The sequence below is a fragment of the Zosterops lateralis genome (genome assembly GCF_965231275.1).
Source record: "Zosterops lateralis genome assembly, chromosome: 5".
Taxonomy (NCBI): domain Eukaryota; kingdom Metazoa; phylum Chordata; class Aves; order Passeriformes; family Zosteropidae; genus Zosterops; species Zosterops lateralis.
This window is the reverse complement of record NC_139766.1, coordinates 6,102,598-6,124,158: the sequence shown is the minus strand read 5'-3', so window position 1 is coordinate 6,124,158 and position 21,561 is coordinate 6,102,598. Positions and strand designations below refer to the sequence as shown.

The window sequence follows — 21,561 nt, the reverse complement described above, 5'->3', positions numbered from 1 at the left end:
CTCCCTTAGGAGTGGGGTCAGGCTGCAGAGATGTGCAGGATTAGGAGTCTCTTGTAAGTGTGAAGTTGACTTACAGAAGGTTTGCCTACACAACAGCCCTTCACTGTACTCACAGCTTTCCTCCACCTTCACTTGCTGACACCTCTTGACAGTAAATAACTTGTTCTAATCACTTCAGGTCCTTTGATTTGGCATTTTGTGCTTGAACTCCTCAAGTATGCTTAAGAACACCACTTACCTGAACATATTCTCCCTTGAACTACCAAGTTGAAGTAGATGACATAAAGCAGGTTAATTGCTTTCCTTGGAGCCAGCTGGAGTATTTGTGGGCAGCTGAGTACAGGTACCTCCCAGGGAGCTGAGTCACACTGATCTTCCACACCCTGTGTATGAGCAGATAGACCTGAAAACACTCATTGTTGACGCTGAATTTTGAGCTCTTACCACTGTGCTGTTCAATCTTGTTTTATTGCAGCTCTCACCCACTTTTGTTACTGATCTGTCACCACAAGAAACAAAGTGTCCCTCTTGCTTGTTTGTGTTGTTGCACTGGCGTGGAGATGAACACTTGAACTGCACTGCCCTGCAGCACTGGGGATACTTTGCCTCCCTCACCACAAAGATGGAGTGCTTGGGGCCCCCCAGGCTTTTATGGCTGAAAAGGGGAGGTGTTGGACTCCATCTAGTTAACTCCGTGCCTTGTGTGTTTTTCTACCCTTACTGTTGGGATACAATTATTTAGACTTAGCTTTCTTTGGGTAAGTTTTTCTTAGAATGAAGAGCTCTGGCCTTTGTCCAGGAGGTGCTGTGGCAATGATGGGTTTGGGTCAGAGTTTTTTGTGAGCCTTGACATCCATTTTGCCTGAAGCTTTTCCTTGGGAGGAGACACAACTCTCCTTTGACCCTGAAATGTGCTAGTGGAGCAGCAGAGAGGCCTTGGCATGGCCACAGGGTGTGGAGAAGCTTTGCCAACAGCCTGGTGAGTCAGGGCCCCCTCCCACTGCTGCCAACTGCCCTGCCCTCACTGTGCCCCGGCCTTGGCTAAGACAGGCTCTCCCCTGATCACACAGAGCTGGAACAGACTGAACACTTCTCTTTAACTACGCAGTGAAGGCTCTAATGGTGCAAAAGGAAGGTGTTATAAAACTAAAAGGGAGGTGGGTATTGTTTGTGAAAGCGGCCAAAGTGATGCAAACTGAACTGCTCTATGGCAGTGACTGTTAGAAGCAGCTTTAATAAATTTTGTATTCATTCAGGAAAACACAGAGCTGACAGTGCTGGAGGTTTTTGGTAGCAGATTAAACCAAAGTGCCTGTTAGGGAGAAATGCTGCTTGAAGATGAGAATTATTTCAGGACTTTATGTCTAAAAATACATAACATTACACCACCCTAGCCATGTCACCACAGGCAACATGGGCTGAACAAAACTGGAAGAGATTGCACTCCCCAAGAAGTATATTACAGTAGTGTCTTGGAGAAAAAAATTCTCAGGAAGAAAAAAAAAATATATATATATATTACATAAGTGAGAATACATTAAGTTTTGCATTTTGAAGGTAGGACAGAACAAAATAAAGCCAACTGTACACATCCATCCTGTCCCTAGCTCCTCAGGGTGGCCAACCGTGACTGCATCGCTTCGATGTCCTCCTCCTCATCCACAGCAGCAGCAGCTGCTCCCATGGGCTCAGGCTCCGGCAGAGCATCTGTGACTTTACTGGGTGCTTTACCCAAGGCCCCTGCAACAACAAACAGGCTCATTAACAAGTGTCAGGTCTTCATTTAATAATTAGTGTCCTTTGGGGATATCTAAAATAACCCAACCAGTCATTTCGCATGGAGGCCACAGCCCTGAGCCGTGACAGGGCCAGCCCAGGGCTGCCCAGCATCACTGACCTGCCAGCTCTGAGCCTCTGCACTCCTTCCCTTCTGGGAGGAGGCTCCAGCTCCCCCCAAGCCCTGCTGCCTGCCTGGGAGCTCCCCCTGCCTGCTTGGGAGCAGGGGAGCTGCTCCAGCCTCCAGCAAACAGGATGGAAAAAGCAAATTAGGATGCTAGGAAGAATAGGGCACTGTGCCAGGCGCTGGGCACAAGGTGCCAGTAGAGTTTGCAGTGTGGTACAGCTGAATGCAGCCCTGCAACTTGTTTTTGTCACACCACATCACAGGCAATCCAGGTGAAAGGAACATTCTAAGCATTCTCCAAGTCAAATAACTGAACCAGTAAATCATTACTTCATGAGCTGGAAGGCAGGAGTTGTGGTTTTGGTTTTAAGAGGGTTTCTGTGTTTGTTTTGGGATTTTTCCCCTCAAATAAGACACAGCATGTTACTTCCAGGACTCACAACACAGCCTATGACTCACGGCAGCGCAGCTGAGTTTATTTCTTGGTTTCATTAATAACAATACCTAGTCACTCATATAAGTTTCACCTTGTTAAGAGGATTCACTGCACAGCCAAACACAGATCTGTTAGAGCCTCAATTACATAACTGCGCAGACAGCAGCTGATGGATATTAGTTCTGCCCTGCTGAGCCTCACTGGCCTTCTCAGCCAATATTCCCTAAGAAATTCCCCAGTTTGTCAGAGCACTCTGCCCATCACCAAGGGGAGAGTGCAGAATAGATGAAGATTTCAGTTGCTGCATCTTACTGAACAGAGCAGGGACTTGGCTCTCAGCACCACCCAGAAACTCACCGGCTGTAATTTCAAAAAGGATTTTGTCAATTTCCGCCTCAGCTTCTTCTTCCATCTCCTCCTGATCCTCCAGGCCTTCAAAGGTGTCCTCCAGCATTTCCTCTATAATTCCAGCCTAGCAGAAATAAACAGCAGAGTAAGAAGACACATTTCTACTTGGGAGATGAGGTTATGCCTATCCAGGCATGTAACACCCCCCTGCTCCAGGGGGTGGTTCCAGATGGAGGCTGTTGCAGGAGGGTGGCCAACACACCTGCCCTCAGCATGAGCACACATCTCCACAGGTGGTGCACAGGAAAAGCAGGAAGAAAACTGAGAGCTAAAGGCACCTGTTCTCACTTTGAAAACTTCTAGTTATTTAAATTAAAAGAGGAGAGATTTTAATTAGATATTAGGAAGAAATTCTTCCCTGTGAGGGTGGTGAGGCACTGGAACAGGTTCCCCAGAGAAGCTGTGGATGCCCCATCCCTGGAAGTGTTCCCAGCCATGTTAGATGGGGCTCTGAACAGCCCGGTCTAGTGGCAGATGTCCCTGTCCATGGCAGGGGGGCTGGAATTACATGATCCTTTCTAACCCAAACCATTCTATGATTCTGTGGTTATTTATTGTTGCAAGTCTAAACCAAGAACCCAGCCTGCTCCAAGCATGTGAAACACAAGTGTAAATTTCAGTCATGCAGCATGAATTGTGTAGCACACTGTAAAACTGCTTTTTGACACAGCTTAGGTTTTTTTTCTATCTGCATTTGAAAATACTGCTTTGCAGGCCCTGCAAGCTAGATATGGCCAAAACATGCTGGTACACAATAGTAAAATTATTTAGAAATAAACTTATTTGAGCTAAACAGTCTAGAGTGGTAAGAAAGGGAAAAAACAAAAACACTTTGGTAGTTGAAAATGTAATAGCCATAACAGAGACTTAGCATACTTTCAAATCAGAGCACTCCCATCACATGGAGACATTGAGCTAGAAGCTTAAACCAGTGACAGTGAGTTATATCTCAATTAGCCTGGAGTTCTGTGATTCTTTAAAGATTTTTTAATGAACTACATCTAATTAGTAAGGAATGTTTGATGGTGTTATTTTGGCTGGTTTTGGTTTAGATCTGTGTTGGCTAAGTGCCAGTAGAAAAACTCTGCAAAATTACCTCACTGCACCTGCAGAAAGGAACTCCATGGACCCATACCCCTTAGACAATCTACAGTTGAATACCAAAATTCAATAAAGAATTGTTTAATGGTTATCATGTAACTAGAGATGAATTAGATGTCATAGAACAAGAATAGTATCTTGAGAGAATTAAGGAGTCAAAGGCCTATACATCCCAGAAAACTTGATTAATACATTGCAGGTGTAATAAGGAAGCCACTTCATAGGCTTGTACCCCCCCAGAAAACTTAATCAACAGTAATTGTCTAAGCAGGACAGCAAATTTAATAAAGCACTATTAGCTGGATAAAACTCGGGTTATCCATTAAACAAAGACAGATGAGATGTTCTGGTAGTAATTTAAAAAAACAAAGCACCTCTACCACGATGCAATAAATTGGGCAGATTTTTGGGAGTGTCTAATAAAAAAAATCTTGGCTGTTATAGTGTATATAAATGCCTGAAAATTATTGTTTCTTTGAACATGTCTATGGAAAATAAATTCCCCGTATCTTCCCAATTTTGACTCAAATTTGTTATTAGAAATGTTGGTCTAACAGCTTTTTGCTGTTATATTTAAAACTCTTTGTGTCTCCAGTATCAGACTGGCCACAGAGTCAGAGAATATCCTGACCTCACACCAGCCCTCTGACAAAGGAGCCACCAAACAACTGCCCAGCTCAGTAACAACCACATTGTGCTCACCCAAGTCTGATTTACGTGCCAGGTCTTACCTTCATCATCTCTTTGGACAAGTCCCTCATCGTTGCTTGGATTTCTGGGATTTTTACTAGATTTTGCATAGCTTTCATGACTTCTGTGCTCTTCTGCAATGAACCTGCTACTCTGAGGACAGCTGTGAAGGAGAGGCACAGAACAGTTTGAACAAGCCATGCACTGCTGAAAGCAGAGAAATTATATCCTCCCTACATGAAAATTTGTTTACATTTAGGCAACTCAATTTAAAAAATAAACGGGCATTGCACTTCTTCATTCTTGACTAAATTCCTAGAAAAGCCCAACTTATACCCACATTGGAAAAATCACATTTTTAGCAAAACTACTGGTCCTGTACAATGAGGAACCCAGGTGCTCTGCAGAGAGATTTCAACCCACCTGCATCTAGTTCATTAAAGACAGGCAGAGAGCTGCCCCTGCCCAGCCCCTCAGCAGCCAGAGGTGTTTCTGAGGGTTTCAGCAGCAGAGCTGCAGTGACTGCTGAAACCAGGGATCTCCTGCCTGACACCAGGTACTGGAAACTAACCCTGGCACAAGTTCTGCTGCCATAGTTTCACAGCAAAGAATAAGCTATGACATTAATACTGAAGCAGATAAACCAAAAATAAGCTTCTTTAAACTGAATTTAACAATACTCTTTCCAGAGGCTATTCTAACTTAAAAGCTCTCCTCATATGTACTGATATACCAAGATGAAAAAGCAGTAATTAAGGGTACTTGGAACTTTTTTGAATTCTGCCATCTAATTTTGCAGCTTCCTGGACACAGAGAACTTACCTGTTTGTATATAAAATGGTCACTCCTTAATGAAGCAAAATGAAGGTACAGCACATATTATTTTTCATTTTAATAATTTCTTTTAAGAGCCCTACACTTGTAATAAATTAACAGAAACCTTGTCTTGAGTGGTCATTTCACAAGTTACTACAGACCCCAGACTGAATTCTAGATTCCTTCATATTTCCTATCTAAGTGTATCAGAACATTCCCAAGAAGATGCTGGCAGTGGTAATAAGGAGGAGGCTGTTTGGAGTTTTTCCTTTTAAGGAACACCTTAAGGTGCAAGGATGGTCTTGCTTTCCTTTCCTGAGTGAGATGCATGGGGAGCCACATTTGAACCATCATAAAATTACACTTAAGGTTCACAGTGTGACTTCCTGTTTTATCACTCATCCAACATTAAAATCTACTTGGATGATGTGGGGGTGGGGGAAATGCTTTGATATTTCAGCAGCATCTTGACTTCCACCAAGTCTTCTCCTGTCTTTAAAGCTTTCTGCTCTGCTTGTTATAGGCTGGACTGTTTCCAGCTATGGAAAACACTGCAGGAAGTGTATTACAACAGATTTCTGATGTGGATAAGGAATGAGGGAAATATGCTGGTTCTGGAGGAACACAAAGGACCAAGGAGGGTTTACAGAACATGGGTGTTAAGCCAAGGGGCAAAAGGATTCATCCACACGAAGAAATCAAACACTGCTCCCCCATCCCCATGTAGGTGTTGGTAAATATCTGTTCCCAGACTCTTGCTAAGGAAGCAACCATCCACTACATGAAGAGAATTCTGTGACAGGTCCTGTCAAAATCAGTGACACAGGCTCCACCAGGATACAAGGATATTAGGAATGCATTCAAACTGTTTAGAAATGCACACTAAGAATGTGCTCCAAATTGCTGTGAGTTCAGTTTCAAAGCATGAGATTCTCACATCATTGGAACCCTCAGGCTCTGAGGAGAGGGTGCTAGATCCTCTGCTGAGCAGCTCATCACAGGAAACAGGGAACCACCATGGATGTAGGGAACAATGAGGGGCCGGAAGCCCAAGAAACTAAAACTGGGAGCCCCCTGACTACTTCAGAGCCCAGGGTGGGACACCCATCCAGGCAGGGCACTGGGGAAACAGCCTCACAACATCCTGCAGACTGAGGGGGGTTATTGCCTACAGGGACAGGACTCCTCACAGGGATGTAGGGGAAAAGAGCACGTTTGGACATGGGGAAAACTTACAGTGGATTTTAAGGGGATTACAGGAACATAACAATCTTAGGGGAATGACCAAAGGTAGTTTGGGGAAGGACTGAAGTGGATCAGGGAACACACAAACCTCAGGGGCCTGCAGGACCAGGGGCCTGCAGTTCAGGCAGAGCAGGAGATCTGGGGGCAGGTCCCAGATTCCTGGCCAGCTTAGACAGAACATCTGAGAGCAGCTCCTGGAACAACTGATCTACTGTGTACATGTGTTCTATTAATGGACCTCAGTCCTCATGAGCTGAAGAGGAAAAGTGGGATGGAGCTGTTCATACATGTGTGAAAGCTGTGTGTGTTTATGGGGTGGTGGCAAAGGCTCTGCTCTGAGAGTGAGGGTCCATTTGCCTGCTGGGATTAGGGGGTACAACTTCAGCAGTCTCACAGCTCTGGGCCTGCTATGGGAGGATCTTCCCAGGCTCCTGAAGCCCGCTGGAATCAGCTGCTTTTCACAGGAGCATGGCTGCTCCCACATTCAAGCTCTGCCTGCATTTGATTTTGGTTCTGGACAAGGAAACCTCAGACCTCATTTCTACTGTCAGAGCAGTCACTGTGCCTGGGGCCAGAACTTGTTCTTACCAAGCTGGTTCTTCATCCCCATGAGAACAGAGTTCATGTGAGCTTTGGATGCATAGAGTTTGCTTACGGCCCTCCGAGAGCGGATCAGCTCCTTCGCCAGGATCACACACACATCCCTCTGATTCTTCTTGGCAGCATCTTTTATTGACCTCTTCACCTTCTCCTCTTCCCTCTGGATATCTGGAGTACAAAAACCACAGCAAATAGTGACAAACTCCTAAGGATATAGAAGATATAAGGATATAGAAGAGAAATCAGTCATTTGTTGAGTTGTGTTTCCAATGCAAATAATTGTTTCTGCTTGGGTTCAGACTCCCTCTGTTAACTCAAAGACCTTGTTTTAGGCAGATTTACATGTCAGCTGATGAATTCAGCTAAATCTTAATAGGAAAATTCTCATTACTGAACATCCAGCTATGTAATTTCCTTTGCAGTCAAGAGTGCTCTAAAGAACTGTCTGAGAATATTAGTCCATGATGCTGAGCTGACTAAGAGCTTACAAAGCAAAAAAGGTCCTGTAAGAACAAAGCACTCTGAGAGGATGACTTGACTTGCAACTTCAAAATAACTTCCTGATTATTAAACTGGTATCATATACACAAAATATACATTCAACTTAAAACATCCTGTTCAAACTCTCCTGGCATCCAGCTTTGTTCAACAGCTTTTTTTAAGAGTGTGCTTAAGTGGGAACACTGAACTAAGAATTGGTTGGATCTGAACTATTAAACACTAAAAATAGTGTTCAAAGCCAGGTAACACTGGCTGTGAATAGCAGGAGCCAGGTACTCCAAAAAGCCCAGAGTAAAAAATGCAAGAGTAAGCAGGGACAGTATCAACCTCCTTTCTTTTACAGACCCAGTAATAAATTAGCCACTGATGAAATGTGGATCTCAGAGTCCACAAGAAAAATTACCTTAATGTAAATAAAGAATTCAGATAGCACAGGCTCCTCACCTTCCTGCAAAGAGTTGATTGAAATGACCACAAAAACAATTACTTCAAGGAAAGCCTCTGCTCAGATTTAGATTTGAGTCTTCTTGATTTATGCCAGATAAAGCCATACAGTGGGAGCTGCCCTTTTACAAAACCAAAGTCATCAACACACACTTCCTGGCACAGGCCAACCTGGAAACTCCAACACAGTTTCTCAGGAGGGAGTTAATGAACCCTCTACTCAAGACCAGTAATTCTCTCAGTATCATTCACTGAGGTGTTTACCTTAAAGGACTGGCAGAAAGCTGAAGGATCATAATCAGAAAAACACATCTTTGCTGCTTTCCCACTATTATTTTCAGAAATACCACAAACTTGAAGACATTTGTATGTCAGGCATGGGACTGAGCCAAGCACCAGCATATCAGAGCAGGTAAGAAAGAGCTGAAGTGCTCCAGCAGGAAAGAGAAAGCACCAGAGGAACTCCAGCAGTACTGAAGAATTACAACATCCACTTTGTCAGGCTGAAAACAACCACAAGTATTGTGTAATTACACCCAGGCTGGTGTAGGGCAGGCTGAACCCCAGTGAATGCTTTCACTGGCATGAACTGCTGAGTATGAGATCAGTGGCACAAGAATGCAACAACAGTCACTCCATCTTTGAAGGTCAGTGCCAGCTGCATCCCTCAAGGGAGCCAAAGTCACTTCCCCTGTCCCTCTGCAGCACTGACAAGCACAAGAGGCACAAAGCAGCCAAAGCACCTGTGAGAGGGACTCACAAGCTCAGCAAAACACAAAGTTACTGTATTACTCCAACTCTACCAACTCAAAAAATTCAATTCTGAAGTAACAAGGATACCTTTCATTTCTTCTAACCTTCCAAGCCCTGAAAAACAACCTACCCCAAAGAGAAATCACTACAGCAGCAAGAGAGTCCAACAACAGATGGTTTCAAAGAGTGTGTTGCTATTTTAGTAACTGTGCTGACTGGGAGAGCCAAGTGTTTGAGTGATCCAAGCCCACTCAGTTCATCCCAGGTGCATCCAGTGTTGCCTTGTTCAAACACATCCAGCACAGCCTTCCACAGGGAAACTAAGACAGGTTCCAGCTTAGCATCCTTACTTAAAGATTGCAGTGATTTCCTGTGCAAGGCTCAGCTGAAACAAGAAAACATGGCAGAATCCAACTACAGTGGGTAATTTTTGAGGAAACCTTCAGTAGCACTTGGCTGTCATCCTCCAGGAGCAGCCTGCTAGCCTGGGAAGTGTCCAGCAGAGCCACATACTTCCACAGGTGACACTTGGTAAAATGTGAAACCCTGGCACAAAGGCATTATGTGCTTTATTTTAAGGGGAATTATCAGTATAGCAGATGGTGGTTAGTGCTGAACTGTATTCCTTTGAATGTAGGACTCTGAAACACAGACATGTTTAGAGCTGCTAAAATAATTAGATTTGCATCTACATCAAAATATCACACTACCATGAAACCTAGTATCTGTGTAGGCCATTAAAAGTATTATGGTGTGTAAAAAGTTAAGAGAAACACGAAATTTCAAGAAACATCAGTAGTGAACACATGGGTAGTTTGCTTCCATGGAAGATGCAACCTCTAAAACATATTTTGCTAGTAAGTCAGAGTTGCAGTTCCTCTGTGCCTGATACAGCCACACAAAGTGCCCTGGAGAAAGTAAAAGAATTCACATCCCTGTACAGCAGTTTTCCTGGGAAAGACATAAATTCTGTTCCTCATATTGCAGACAAGGACAAAGACAGAGCAAGGATGTGCTGCTCCTCAAGGCCTCGCTCCAAACAGGCGTGAGCCCAGTCACCAGATGCTGACACAAAATATCCTTCACCAGCAGGTCCCACGGACAAATCCCAGGGACAGGGTAGAAGACAAAGAAGGGGAAAACAAAACCAAGGCCCAAAGCTATTTTCAGGCTCAGGGAAGGCAGGCAGAACAAATTCTGAACTAACAGCAGTGCAATATTAAGCAACTCCTCTGCTTTTCAAGACACATTCAGCAGTGTAATGCTCATTATTTAACAGCAAAACACCCACCCACTGAGAAAATACTTTTTTTTCCCCCTTCCTCTCTTCTGTTTGTAATTTTTCCAAGCTGACAGCAAGCTACTTTTGCTTGGCATGTGCACTTTCACACCAGTACATGCCAGTGGAACTGTCTACAAGTGGAATTATATACCACACTGATACTTCTCATTAAATCAATGTGGGTGAAATTCTGCATAAGAAGTCTAATGCATGTTATCCAAAGGGATTTAAGAGCATTATGCCTTACTGGGAACATGAAATATTCATGTTCTTTTGAAAATTTTACTTGGATAACTTCAAATGACATCATTTTGTAACACAGACTAAGTCTGGCCTCAGGATCACATTCATCTTCCTTTATTCCAAACGTGGTAGACTACCCCAGGTTATTAAATTTCACAGCCTGCCTCAATTAAAGAAAGAAAAAAAAAAAAAAAAAAAAAAAAAAAAAAAAAAAAAAACACACACACAAAAAAAAAACTCTTGAAGTCACACAGAGAGAGTAAAAACAAAAAATGAGACACAAGTACAAACCTCTGATCTGTCTATCAATCACTCTCATTTCTTTCCTTATCTTCAAGGACCACTCATTGACCTTAAAAAGAGAAAGTGAGAGTTACTTGAAATTCCAACTTTAAAACTATGCTTTTATACTTTCATGTAGCTTAAACATTCAGTATCAAAAGCAGCACTTCAAAATGCACAAGCTTCAAGTTATGAGTGATGTTAAAATATTTCATTACTCAACTAATAAAACCCTCAAACATTGCAGAGACACCACCAGCTACTGCACTGCTTTTAATGTTCAGACAAGGAGTTAAGGAGGACCTTTATAGATCCCTTCCAATCAAAACTCTTCAATGATTCCATGATGTGATCTGTGAGTCAGACACTCACTGCCTGGCTAAGTTCCCACACCACAGCCATGTCACTGTACAGAGGGAACTTGCCACAGGGGATTTCAGCAGAAGGGACAGACTTTGGCACAGGATGACAGCCCCAGGGGTGCTGCTGCCCATTTCAGCCAGGGGGGTCCCCAGGAGGTCCCCAAGCCAACCCCTGCTCAAAGTAGGATCTAGTTCAGACTTCAGGTTGTTCAGGGTCTCATCCATTGAGTTTTGATACTGTTTGAGGGCAGAGACTTCATTGCCACTCTGAGCAAATACAATTTAAATTATTCCTGTGTGGTGAAGACTTTTCCTCATAGAATTCTGGAATGGTTTGGGTTGGAAGGGACCTTAAAGACCATTTATTTCCAAAGCCCTGCTGTTGGCAGGGCCATCTTCCACTACACCAGATTGCTCAGAGGTCCATCCAACCTGGCTTTTCATGCTCAATTCAAAACTCTCCTGTGGCCAACTGTGGCTGTAGCCCCCCTCCTGTCACTGGACACACCTCAAAAACATCTCTCTCTGTCTTGACTACAGCCCCACCACAGGCAGTGAGAGGCTTTAGACCCCTGCTCCTCCACCTCCTCCAAGCCAAAAGAAGCCAAATTCCCTAAGCCACTCCTCCTGCACCACAGGCTCCAGCCCTGCTCCATCCTGATGGCCCTCGGCCACACTTGCCCAGTTTTCTGAGATCCTCCCAGAACTGTGTGCCCAGAGTGGGACACTGCTGCAGATGTGGCCTCTTTACTGCTGAGTAACACACTGACTGAACACTCAGCACTGTGACTACAGCTTCCTAACACAGCCCCCTTTGCCTTCACTGCTGCAAAGGAGCACTGAGAACTTGTTTATTATCCAGGGGAAACCAGATCCTTTCCTGCAGAGCTGGTGCCCAGCCCCAGGCTGCACATTCCTGTGTGCAGGGATGTTGTCCCACCTGCACAATCTTCATGTTCAGCATCATGAGGTTCCTGCTGTTCCCACCTGGTGCTCAGGTCCCTCTGCCCTCCAGCTTCCCCTCCCCTGCCTTTGGTGGGGTTCAAACACAGCCACTCCTCTGACACTCCTGTCACTTGCCAAGATCTCTCTGTTCCAGATCCTCTGGCTCACCCAGGAGGTGGGGAGCTCCACTTGCCCCAACCATCCCTCTAAGGAGGCAGAGTGAAGAGAACCTGTGCACTGAAATCATATAAAGCAAGTTCTCTTCAGTGCACAAGCCCAGCAGAACTACAGATTTAGACCTTCTCTTGGTCATGGTGAACAAGACCATGTTTTGACAGAGACAACAGCCACCATTTGAGGAGCCCAAGCACAAAATCAGCTTAAAAAGTCCCACATACAACCCAAAGCCCTGCAGAAGTTTCTACCAGATTTTAGAAAGCTCCCATATCTTTTGTTAAATACTGTGTTTACGGGGAAAAAAGAAAAACCACGAACCCTTTCATGACTGACTACAGGCTCCTCTCTTGTTCTTCAGAGCAGAGAAGAATAAATATGTTCTGGAGAGTCACTCCTCGCCCTGGCAGAAAGTTAAGAAGGTCTCTTTTTTTGAGTATGAACTACATGAGAGGGAAAGGAGCAGGGGGAAGGAACTGAAGGAAAACATGACAGAGCGCTGGCTGGCCAACTGTCCTGTCTCAAATGTAACACCTGCCAGAGATTTGTATTCAAATACAAGATATTTATATTCTAGAACAAACCAACACACAACAAACTTTCGTGTACAAGTACAGTCAGCAACTGTCATATGAATCACAGCAGGATTTGCAGCTTCTGTCTCTGGGATGCACAGCCCAGCACAAAGACACCATTAAACCAAGACTGGTTGTGTGTTGTCATCAATCCCTGACAGCAGGATACTCTGACAGCAGAAAACCCTTTCACAGCTCACCCCTGGCATTGCCAGGAATCAGCTGCTTGACAAAACTGTCCTAAAGGCAGAGCTGGGTGATTACACCTCCCCTGGTGCTCCCGAGTCACCTCCTGCTTTGTGTAAGAGGAGGAGCAAATCCCACTGACTCTGTTCCAGGCTACTCCACGCTCCCAGCTACATGAGACAGCAATTTGTTGAGCTGTAAGGAAGCCACGCAGCCCATCTCACACAGGACACAGGGACATGGATAAGAACCATGGCACGAGGCAGCAATGCTGGGAACAGGAGTATGTGGTCCAGCTGAGCAAAGGCAATTACCCTGAGCACAGCTCCATGCTGATGGAGCAACTCTGCTTCCACTCCTGATCTAAACACAAACATCACTCTCACAGCACTGCATCATGCCACAGCCAGCCAGCAAAGCACTCAAGCTGAAAAGAGCCAATTCAGACTACACTGGAGCAAAACCCACTTTTTAAGTTCAAACGATCCAGACGTGGCATTAGAAGTATAATAAACCCCCAACTTTAGACAGGCGAAATGCATCACCAGCTCTTCACAAGGACTGAAGATATCAGCCTTGTATCGATCATAAATAAATTATCTCACATCAACAGAGTGGGCAGACAAAAGAACTGAGGGGAAATCATTGCCATTACAAAAAGCTCAACCCCTCCCCATCATCCTCCACCTCCTGCAGGGCCTGCATGGCTCCCTCTGGCCCTGCTCAGGGACTGTACCTTGTGCACAGCTGCTGGCAGACACGAGCTAAGCACTGCTGCTTCCCCATCAGCCAGGATGCAGAAACAACTCCTGCTTTTTCCTTCTAAAGCTGCAGTTAGGTACAGGAGGAAAGGGATTTTTAACTATGAATGGGTTTCTCAATATGACTGTTAGGCCTGTGAAGTCACCACGCCAGCCTGCAGCCCAAGGGAATGCTCGTGACAGCAAAGGGACTCGCGTCACTCTCCCCACACCTGCTCCATGCTGCCTTTGCAGGGTTTTCTGCAAAGAATCACAGAATCATTGCCTTAGGAGGGATCTCTGGAGATCATCCAGCCCAAACCCCCTGCCAAGGCAGGGTCACCCAGAGCAGGTGACACAGGAACGTGTCCAGGTGTGTTTGGAATTTCTCCAGACAGGGAGACTCCACAACCTCCCTGGGCAGCTGCTCCAGGGCTCTGCCACCCTCAGCATTAACTTTTTCCTCATGTAAACGTGGAAGTTATTGTTGTTTAGTTTATGGCCACTGCTCCTTGTCCTGTTGCTGTGCACCACCAAAAAAAAGGTTCAAGGTGGAAGGCACCATCCTCCAAGAGCTCCAAGATGACCCACAGACTCTGTGCTGCTGGAAAACACAGCAAGTCCATCAGTTAGGGAAGGCAAAGGAGCAGCCCTCAGACAGGAGGCAAGAGCTCCTCAGTGCAGCATGACCAGGTGTGGGTTACAGGAGTCTGATGTGTCACACCCCTGAGAGGAGCAGCCCCAACCCCAGCTCCCCCTGTGGTCTCTTGTCCCACACTCAGGAACACTCAGGAGACTGACCCAGCCCACACAGTGCTCCAGCACAGGCACAGGAGGGAAGGAAAGGACACTCCCAAAGGCACATTCCTCTTCTGATTCTCTCACCCAACAACCAACAACCATAACCTGCTCCCCTGGGACTCAGCTGCTACAAAGCACCAGGGAACATCTGTGACACTGCAGCTTGTCTAAGCCTTCAACTTGTGTGCTTGTCATCCTTCCCCCTGCTGCTTTTCCAGCGCTGCTAAATTATTTCACCTTCCTCTCACCAAACAGCAGATTCTTTCATTCACATTCGTAGCTACTTATGAAAGACAACAGTGAAATCCACCAGCGTCTTGATTATTTCATTTCACTGTGACATCAGAAAGCTGTTAGTAAAACCACACAGCTTCTCTATAGACTCATCTTCCCCCTACAAGTCCCAACATTTCAGCTACTGTTTCCTAATTTTAAGGTTGTGTCTGCAAGAGTCTTAAGAGCAATTGAAGAGGAGTTGAAGAGGAGTTAGAATCATGGAACGTTAAGGGGTTGGAAGGAGTCTTAAAGACGATATAGCTCCAACCGTCCCTGCCAGGGGGAGGGACACCTTCCACTAGGTTCCTCAAGGCCTTATCCAATTTGGCATTGAACATTTCCAGGCATGGGGCAGCAACAGCTTCCACGCGCAACCTGTTCCAGTGTCTCACCACCTCACAGGGAAGAATTTCTTCTTAGTATCTAACCGAAATTTCCCCTCTAACAACTTGCACCCATTCCCCCTTGTACCACCACTCCAGCTCCTCAAAGAGCCTCTCTCTGGCTTCCCTGTAGGCCCCTTCAGATACTGGACGGTTTTGTGAGGTCTCCACCGGCCCGGTCCCGGGTCAGATGTAGCCTGCTCCAGGGCCAGGCCGAGTCTGGCCCTTTCGCAGTCCCTGCCCGACGCCATAGCAACGCCACACGGCCCTGCCGCCACTCCCCCCTCAAGCTCCCGGCCCCCGCCGCCCCCCGGCCCCGCCTGGGCGGCTCCGGCCCCTCACCAGCTCCTTGGGCGGCTTCTCGGGGGTCTTCCCGAACAGCCCCATGGCGGCCGCACCGCCCGGCACTTCCGGGTTCCCCTCAGCCGGGCCGGGCGGAGACCGCACTGCGCCTGCGCCGCCGGCAGCGCACGCCCCGCCCTCTCCGCCTGGGGGCGGGGCCCCAACGGCTTCGCCCCGCCCCCCGCGGCTTCCAGCCAGTCACGTGGCGCTGCGCACGGCCCCGCCCCGCGCCGAGGGGGGGGAAGGCGCTGAGGGCGCTGAGGGGGCACCGAGGGGCGGGCGCTGGTGGCGGCGGAGCGCTCGGCCCCGCACACTGAGCGTGTTTGTAAACCCCCTCACAGGGTCAGTCCGGTTGGGAAAGATTTCCGAATTATCGAGTCCAACCATGACCGAACGCCGCTATGGCACTGGGTGCCACATCCAGCCTTTCCTTAAACACCTCCAGGGACAATGACTCCACCGCCGCCTTGGGCAGCCCATTTCAATGTCCAGTCACCCTGCGAAGAAATTCCTCCTAATGCGCAACCTAAATTCCACTGGTACAGCTTAAGACTGCGCCTCTCGTCCTGTCGCTTGTTTCCTGGGATCAGAGCTTGATCCCCACCTGTCTGCACCCTCCTGTCAGGGAGTAGTAGAGGAATAAATAAAGTGTCCCCTGAGCCTCCTCCAGCTCCCTCAGCTGCTCATCCCACCTGTCTCCAGACCCTTCCCAGCTCCGCTCCCTCCTCTGGAACTCCAGCACCTCGATAACCTGTTGGTGCAAGGATCCCAACTCCGGCCCTTCCCCTGGGCCGGCCCGCAGGACGCCCGAGGGCACACACAGCTCATCCAGGCCGACGGGCACCCCGCCCTCAGCTGCCGGGAAATCCCACCGGGCAGGCCTGGCCTGGCCCAGCCTCACCCTCCTGCCCGCAGGGTCACCTGGCTGAAATGACGGGACAGCTTGGAGCCGCTCCGCTGGAGCTCCAGCCACTCATTCCATCTCTTCACGCCCCGGTGCACAGACAGAGACTGAGCATTAGAGATAAATCAGTGATGCACAGAGTGAAAAAGCTTAGGAGGAAAAATGTGCTATTAACTTAAGATAACTCTTTAATACCTTACAATTTTACTTACCCTCATTATTTAATTAACAGACATTTTAATGAGTTACAAAAATGTACAGTTTCACCTTTGTCATCTTTCCCTCCAAATCTAATGCAGAAAAAAAGATCTAAACAAGCTTTGGAAAAGAGAGCTCTCATTTTGGACTGAGCACCAGCAGTGGGGAAGCCAGTGCTAATAAAACAATAATTGATGAAATCGAGAGTGGCAAAGAGCTTCAGAGATTATTTTAATCCATCCTTTGTAATAGCAGCACAAAACATCCATCACCTTTATTAAACCTAATAAGTGAATACCCTCACCTCAGTGGTTTGACATTTTCTGTTTACAATTGGTCTCCAGCTTCCAGGAATGAGACATCAAAGAATAAAACATCACTTTAGGAATGTTTAGCATCTCAGTTAGGACACTTCACAAGTACTAGCACAACCCAGCCCTGCGAGGCAAAACGTGAGCAGCAAAACTGTTGACCTTGTTACAGGCACAGTCTTTGCTCCTTTGCTCCGTTCTCGGGATGTTCAGCTGTCAGCGTGTCAGGGAAGGGCTGTCTGAGAACCTGCACTCGGTAGAAAACAATGTTACTTGGATGCTGCTACTGACACGAGCATTTCATAAAATAAACACATCCAACTGCTTTTTCTGTCCTGCTGGGACTCTCAATACACCACGCCAGCTGCTCAAGATTCTGTAACAGATGCGTTGCCAGGAACTGCATCACAACAATTTATATAACCCAGACACGAGGGGACTGAACCTTCCTCCACAGCTACCTACTGGTCATAATTACCTGCTCCTGGGTATGTGCCCTCAGTGGCTCTCCTGCTAATTAAACAGCACTTCGGGTCATCCATCAGAAGAACAGGATGAGCAGAGCAACTGAGGACATTAAAACAAATCTTCAGCTGAAACAGGTGTGCACAAAGGTTTGCAAACAAGGCTGAGCCAGTGCACAGGAGCAGAGCTGCTGGGGCTGTGTGTGAGGGTGACGAGGTCAGCCTTCAGCAGCAGAGCTGCACTCCACGAGCACTCAGTGCTCCAAGGACACATCACTGCTCCAGCTTAGCACTCACAGCATTTGGCAAATTGCCGAGGTAGCAGAGAAAGGCTGTGATACAGCACTTCACTTGTGTGTGTCAGCACCTCAGATACAGCCTTATTTATACTCACAAAACTTCTCCTTTCCCGTGGCAAGGCCTCAGCTCAGTGCAGGTTTCAGAACAGTCCTGAAACAATGTGGATTTCAGCTACTCATGACAAGCACATACGCCACGCTGCTGCTGCACAAATTGGAAGCAGAAATGATCTTTGCCCTCATTATGCCTCTCCACTGCTCTGCCGAGGCTGTAAAGACAGAGACAGGGCATGTACTGGCAAGTCTCAGCTGGAATAAAAATTACTTTCTGGACCACGAGAGAGTTGCTGATGTTGTGCCCCTTGTACCTCTCTGCTTCAGTACTGCCCTGGGAAAAAGGAAATGAGAGAGAAAAAAGGACTCAGTAAATTAAAAACAGCTCTTTTGCTAATTACATCAATATCCTCTTGGGAACACACCTGGTGACAGAGCCGTGACACATTTGTTAATAAAAAGGAGCATGCCCAAGTACCCTGGACAGATGAAACAATACCAGCAGCTCTGTGAGCACCAGCCTCACAACTCTATAAAATAAACACTGGGAGATGAGTTGTAACTGCAACGGGGAGCTGTGTATTTCCTATTATCACCATCTTTATGTCATTATCCTCCTTTCATATCACATAGGGAAGACTTAGGAAAGAAATAAGACAATTGAAAATATCTTTCTAGTTTAGCCTTTTCCTCTACTCATATCATCTCCTGCTCTTCCCACCCTTCCCCTTTTTCTTTCCAACCAACAATTCCTCTCTATTTTCAGCCAGATGATTTCTGAAAGGTACAACCAAAATCAGAGTTTCATATTGAAATATAAAGAAGACAACTGACTCAATTTTTATGGCACCAAAGAACAATCAAAGAAACCAGAAATTACTTCAGAATACCAGCACAGTTGGAAGCTGGCAATTTTTACCTTTACGAGCCACTGCATAACAATATTCTGCTCCTTCTCAACAATTTACTTTGAGGCTGTAGAGGGAGCTATCCTGAAGTTTTCCTAGATGTCTGCAGATGAGGTTGCTGGAGAACAGCTGCTAGTAGAGGGTCTCCATCTGGAAAAGCAACTTATAATCAACTGCAAAACCACTGATTAAGCAGAGAAGCACCTCAACACAGCAGACTTATGAAGGAAACAGTTTCCCATGAAACACCACTGCCTTCTCTTTGGCCAGTGGCTGAGAGCACTGAATTCCTGCATCCCTAGGAGATGATTTATTAGTCACAAGAGTTGTGTTATATTTTTATTGTCTTCACAGATAAATCAGGCCAGCAAGACATCCGTGACCATACACACAGAATATTTATCAAAACAATTAACGTTACAAATCTCCTTTTAAAATAATTTATTTCACCGATTTCTTTTTAAATGGTACTGTCTTACAACATACATTATTCAACAAAGATGTGCAGAACAGACTCTAAAATAAGAAACACTTAAATTAAGCAATTGTCTCCGATTAGAATTTCAATTTCACCCACATCCCAACTTGTAAATGTTTGCTGGAATACGCTTCTCTTGTAGGCTTGATTTTTGTGCTTACAAAAACAGCATCAAGTTTCCAGATGTTGAAGAGAACAAGTTATTTGTATGGTAAGTTTGCATTCAGTTTGACATACAAGGCAACCAAATGATTCTGTCGTTAACGTTAGCATCATGTATATTTTAGTTCACTGCACTAACATTTAAACTAAAACTTCAAACCACATAATCTTTTAAGTGACTAACATTTAAAAGGCAAGCAATAATATCCTGAAAGCTTACAAAAGACATGGGCACACAGCTAAGACGGGGGCTCACTCGACAAAGGCTGAGGGTGTGTGTATGGCTGCTTCTTTTTGTAAGACGCCCACCTGCAGACGGGGCAGCAGTGCCGCCCGCCCGCCAGCCACATCACGATGCAATTCTGGTGGAACACGTGGCCGCAGGGCAAGCCCATCAGCAGGCAGCCCTTGGCAAAATTCTCTAGACACACCACACACTCTGTACAGTGCAACATGTCGGAGGGCCAGGCTGACCAGTCTGGCTCCAGGTCGCCTGCAGAGCTGTAGGACCTGGCTTTGCGTCCGCATGGCTCGTGGTGACAATAGTGACTGGCACAGGAACAGGTCTCAGCACCGCACCGACGCTCCCCCTCGCTGCACCCCTGACACGTGCTCAGCTCATCGTCCTCCAAGATGTCCCTGTCGCTGCTGAAGACCTCCTTGTTTTCACTGTCAGAGTCACTTTCGCTGTCTGGAAAGGTTTCCAGCATTTCCTCATCAGAATGGGCGCCGAGGCATTGAAACCTCCACATGGGTAAGTTTTTTATATAATCAGTTGGTATCAGAGGGTGAAGCCAGAGGTCGGGGAAGGCCAACCGCTCCAAGAACAAATCGGGGTCTTCATCCCAATCTGAGTCAAAAGGGAAGTGTTGAAAAGAAGCAATGGGATGAAACAGGTAGCTGGTGTACCAGTCCCACAGGCTGGAAAGCCACTCCAGGTTATTAGCGTTGACTTCATCCGTGTTGTTATTGCGCCTTCGCTTCTTCTCAAAGTAATCAATTAGTAAACCATGGCCAAGGTACGTGCTGAGGAAGAGGGCTGGATGAGAAGAGTAGAACATCCAATCTGCCCTCACCCAAGAAGCCAAAGTAGTTGTGTTAGAGTACCTGAAGAGTTTTAAACTGTACTCATAAAAGCTGTCTAAGTAGGGCAGTTGCAAAAAACCTAACACTGGTAGCCAGGAAATAATTAATAGTGAATTATACGTCCCTAAAGTGCTTATAAGAACCACAAAACGCTTTATAGTGGCGCCTTGTGTAATAAACAGGTCCATCCAAGCCATCAGATTAACCAAAACTAAACTCAAAACAAATAAATCATTAACTTCTGGTTGCAACGAGCGCAAAAAGGAATCCATGGCACGGAGTGATATAAATTCACCAGTGTTATTTCCATACCTGTAAATCCCCTCGGGAGTCCTAAGTATGTACGATGGTGTCTTGTAGACACCAATTTCTGCCATGTAACTTTTATTGTCCCAGTTTTCCACGTTCACAAAAATAAACTCTACTCTTCCAGTAAACTTTACGCTCAGCGCAGAGAAGAACGCTGGAGGCTGGTCGAGGTTGGCAAACAGGTATATTTTCACCCGGTACTGGTCACTTCTGTTCCATTCTTCTTTCAGATGTTCCGAGTTGTAGATGGTTTTGATCCGAGAGGCAGCGTGGGCTGTGATCCATTTGAAGATGTGCTCCACTTCAATCTTGCGCCCGCTGTACTCCTTAAGCATGACTTTTCCCTTGGAGGTGCTGGTTTGTGGAACCGACATAATGAGGGTGGATTTCAGCCAACCTCTTCTCTTGCAGTATCTACAAAGAAAACAGTAAGTTAAATTACAGTTTCATAACCCCAGAACTGAGTCTTTACATTTCTATTCTAAGCCCAAAAATGAGACATGCTGAGCGCCTGGGAACCCTTATAATATAATAGCAGGAAATAAAGGCACCCAGTATTCTCTGGCAAAACATATTTATTCTTAAAATACATTTTTATCTTACAGGAATATTGTAAAGAGATATGCATTCATAAAACAGGAAGAGGAATAGTGTTAATTTTCACAGGTCATTAAAATAAACAAGGCCATGCAGCCAATTTATGCTTTGTAACTGGATTTGAATAATACACAAGCTGACTCTTTACTTTAAAGCTTTAGTATTAGAAGCTACTTTTCCTTGGCCTTCCAGCCAAGAAGAAAACCACTCAGTGTAACTCAATATCCCACAGCTTTCCAGTGCTTCCTTCCATCCTGGTTTTGCCAAGGAGCTGTGGGGTGAAGTTGAGCAGACACTGGTCTG

At 46.0% G+C, this 21,561-nt stretch overlaps 1 protein-coding gene across 3 annotated transcripts in view; it reads right to left on the bottom strand.

The window, feature by feature from the left end:
* Positions 1–1,214: 1,214 nt before the first annotated feature.
* LOC310909658 (charged multivesicular body protein 3) overlaps positions 1,215–21,561 on the bottom strand; it is a 34,081-nt gene continuing 13,734 nt past the window's right edge. The window contains exons 1-6 of one of the 3 annotated variants that reach the window (XM_083861712.1): positions 15,489–15,597; positions 10,714–10,774; positions 7,188–7,367; positions 4,580–4,701; positions 2,697–2,811; positions 1,215–1,740 (exon numbers count right to left, since the gene is read on the bottom strand). In XM_083861712.1, the coding sequence (XP_083717838.1) occupies positions 1,604–1,740; positions 2,697–2,811; positions 4,580–4,701; positions 7,188–7,367; positions 10,714–10,774; positions 15,489–15,533 (660 nt within the window). In that variant the 5' untranslated portion in view covers positions 15,534–15,597 and the 3' untranslated portion in view covers positions 1,215–1,603. Of the gene's footprint in view, positions 1,741–2,696; positions 2,812–4,579; positions 4,702–7,187; positions 7,368–10,713; positions 10,775–15,488; positions 15,598–18,944; positions 21,076–21,561 lie in introns of those variants that run through there. The other 2 variants (XM_083861713.1, XM_083861711.1) reach the window with 2 other exon arrangements.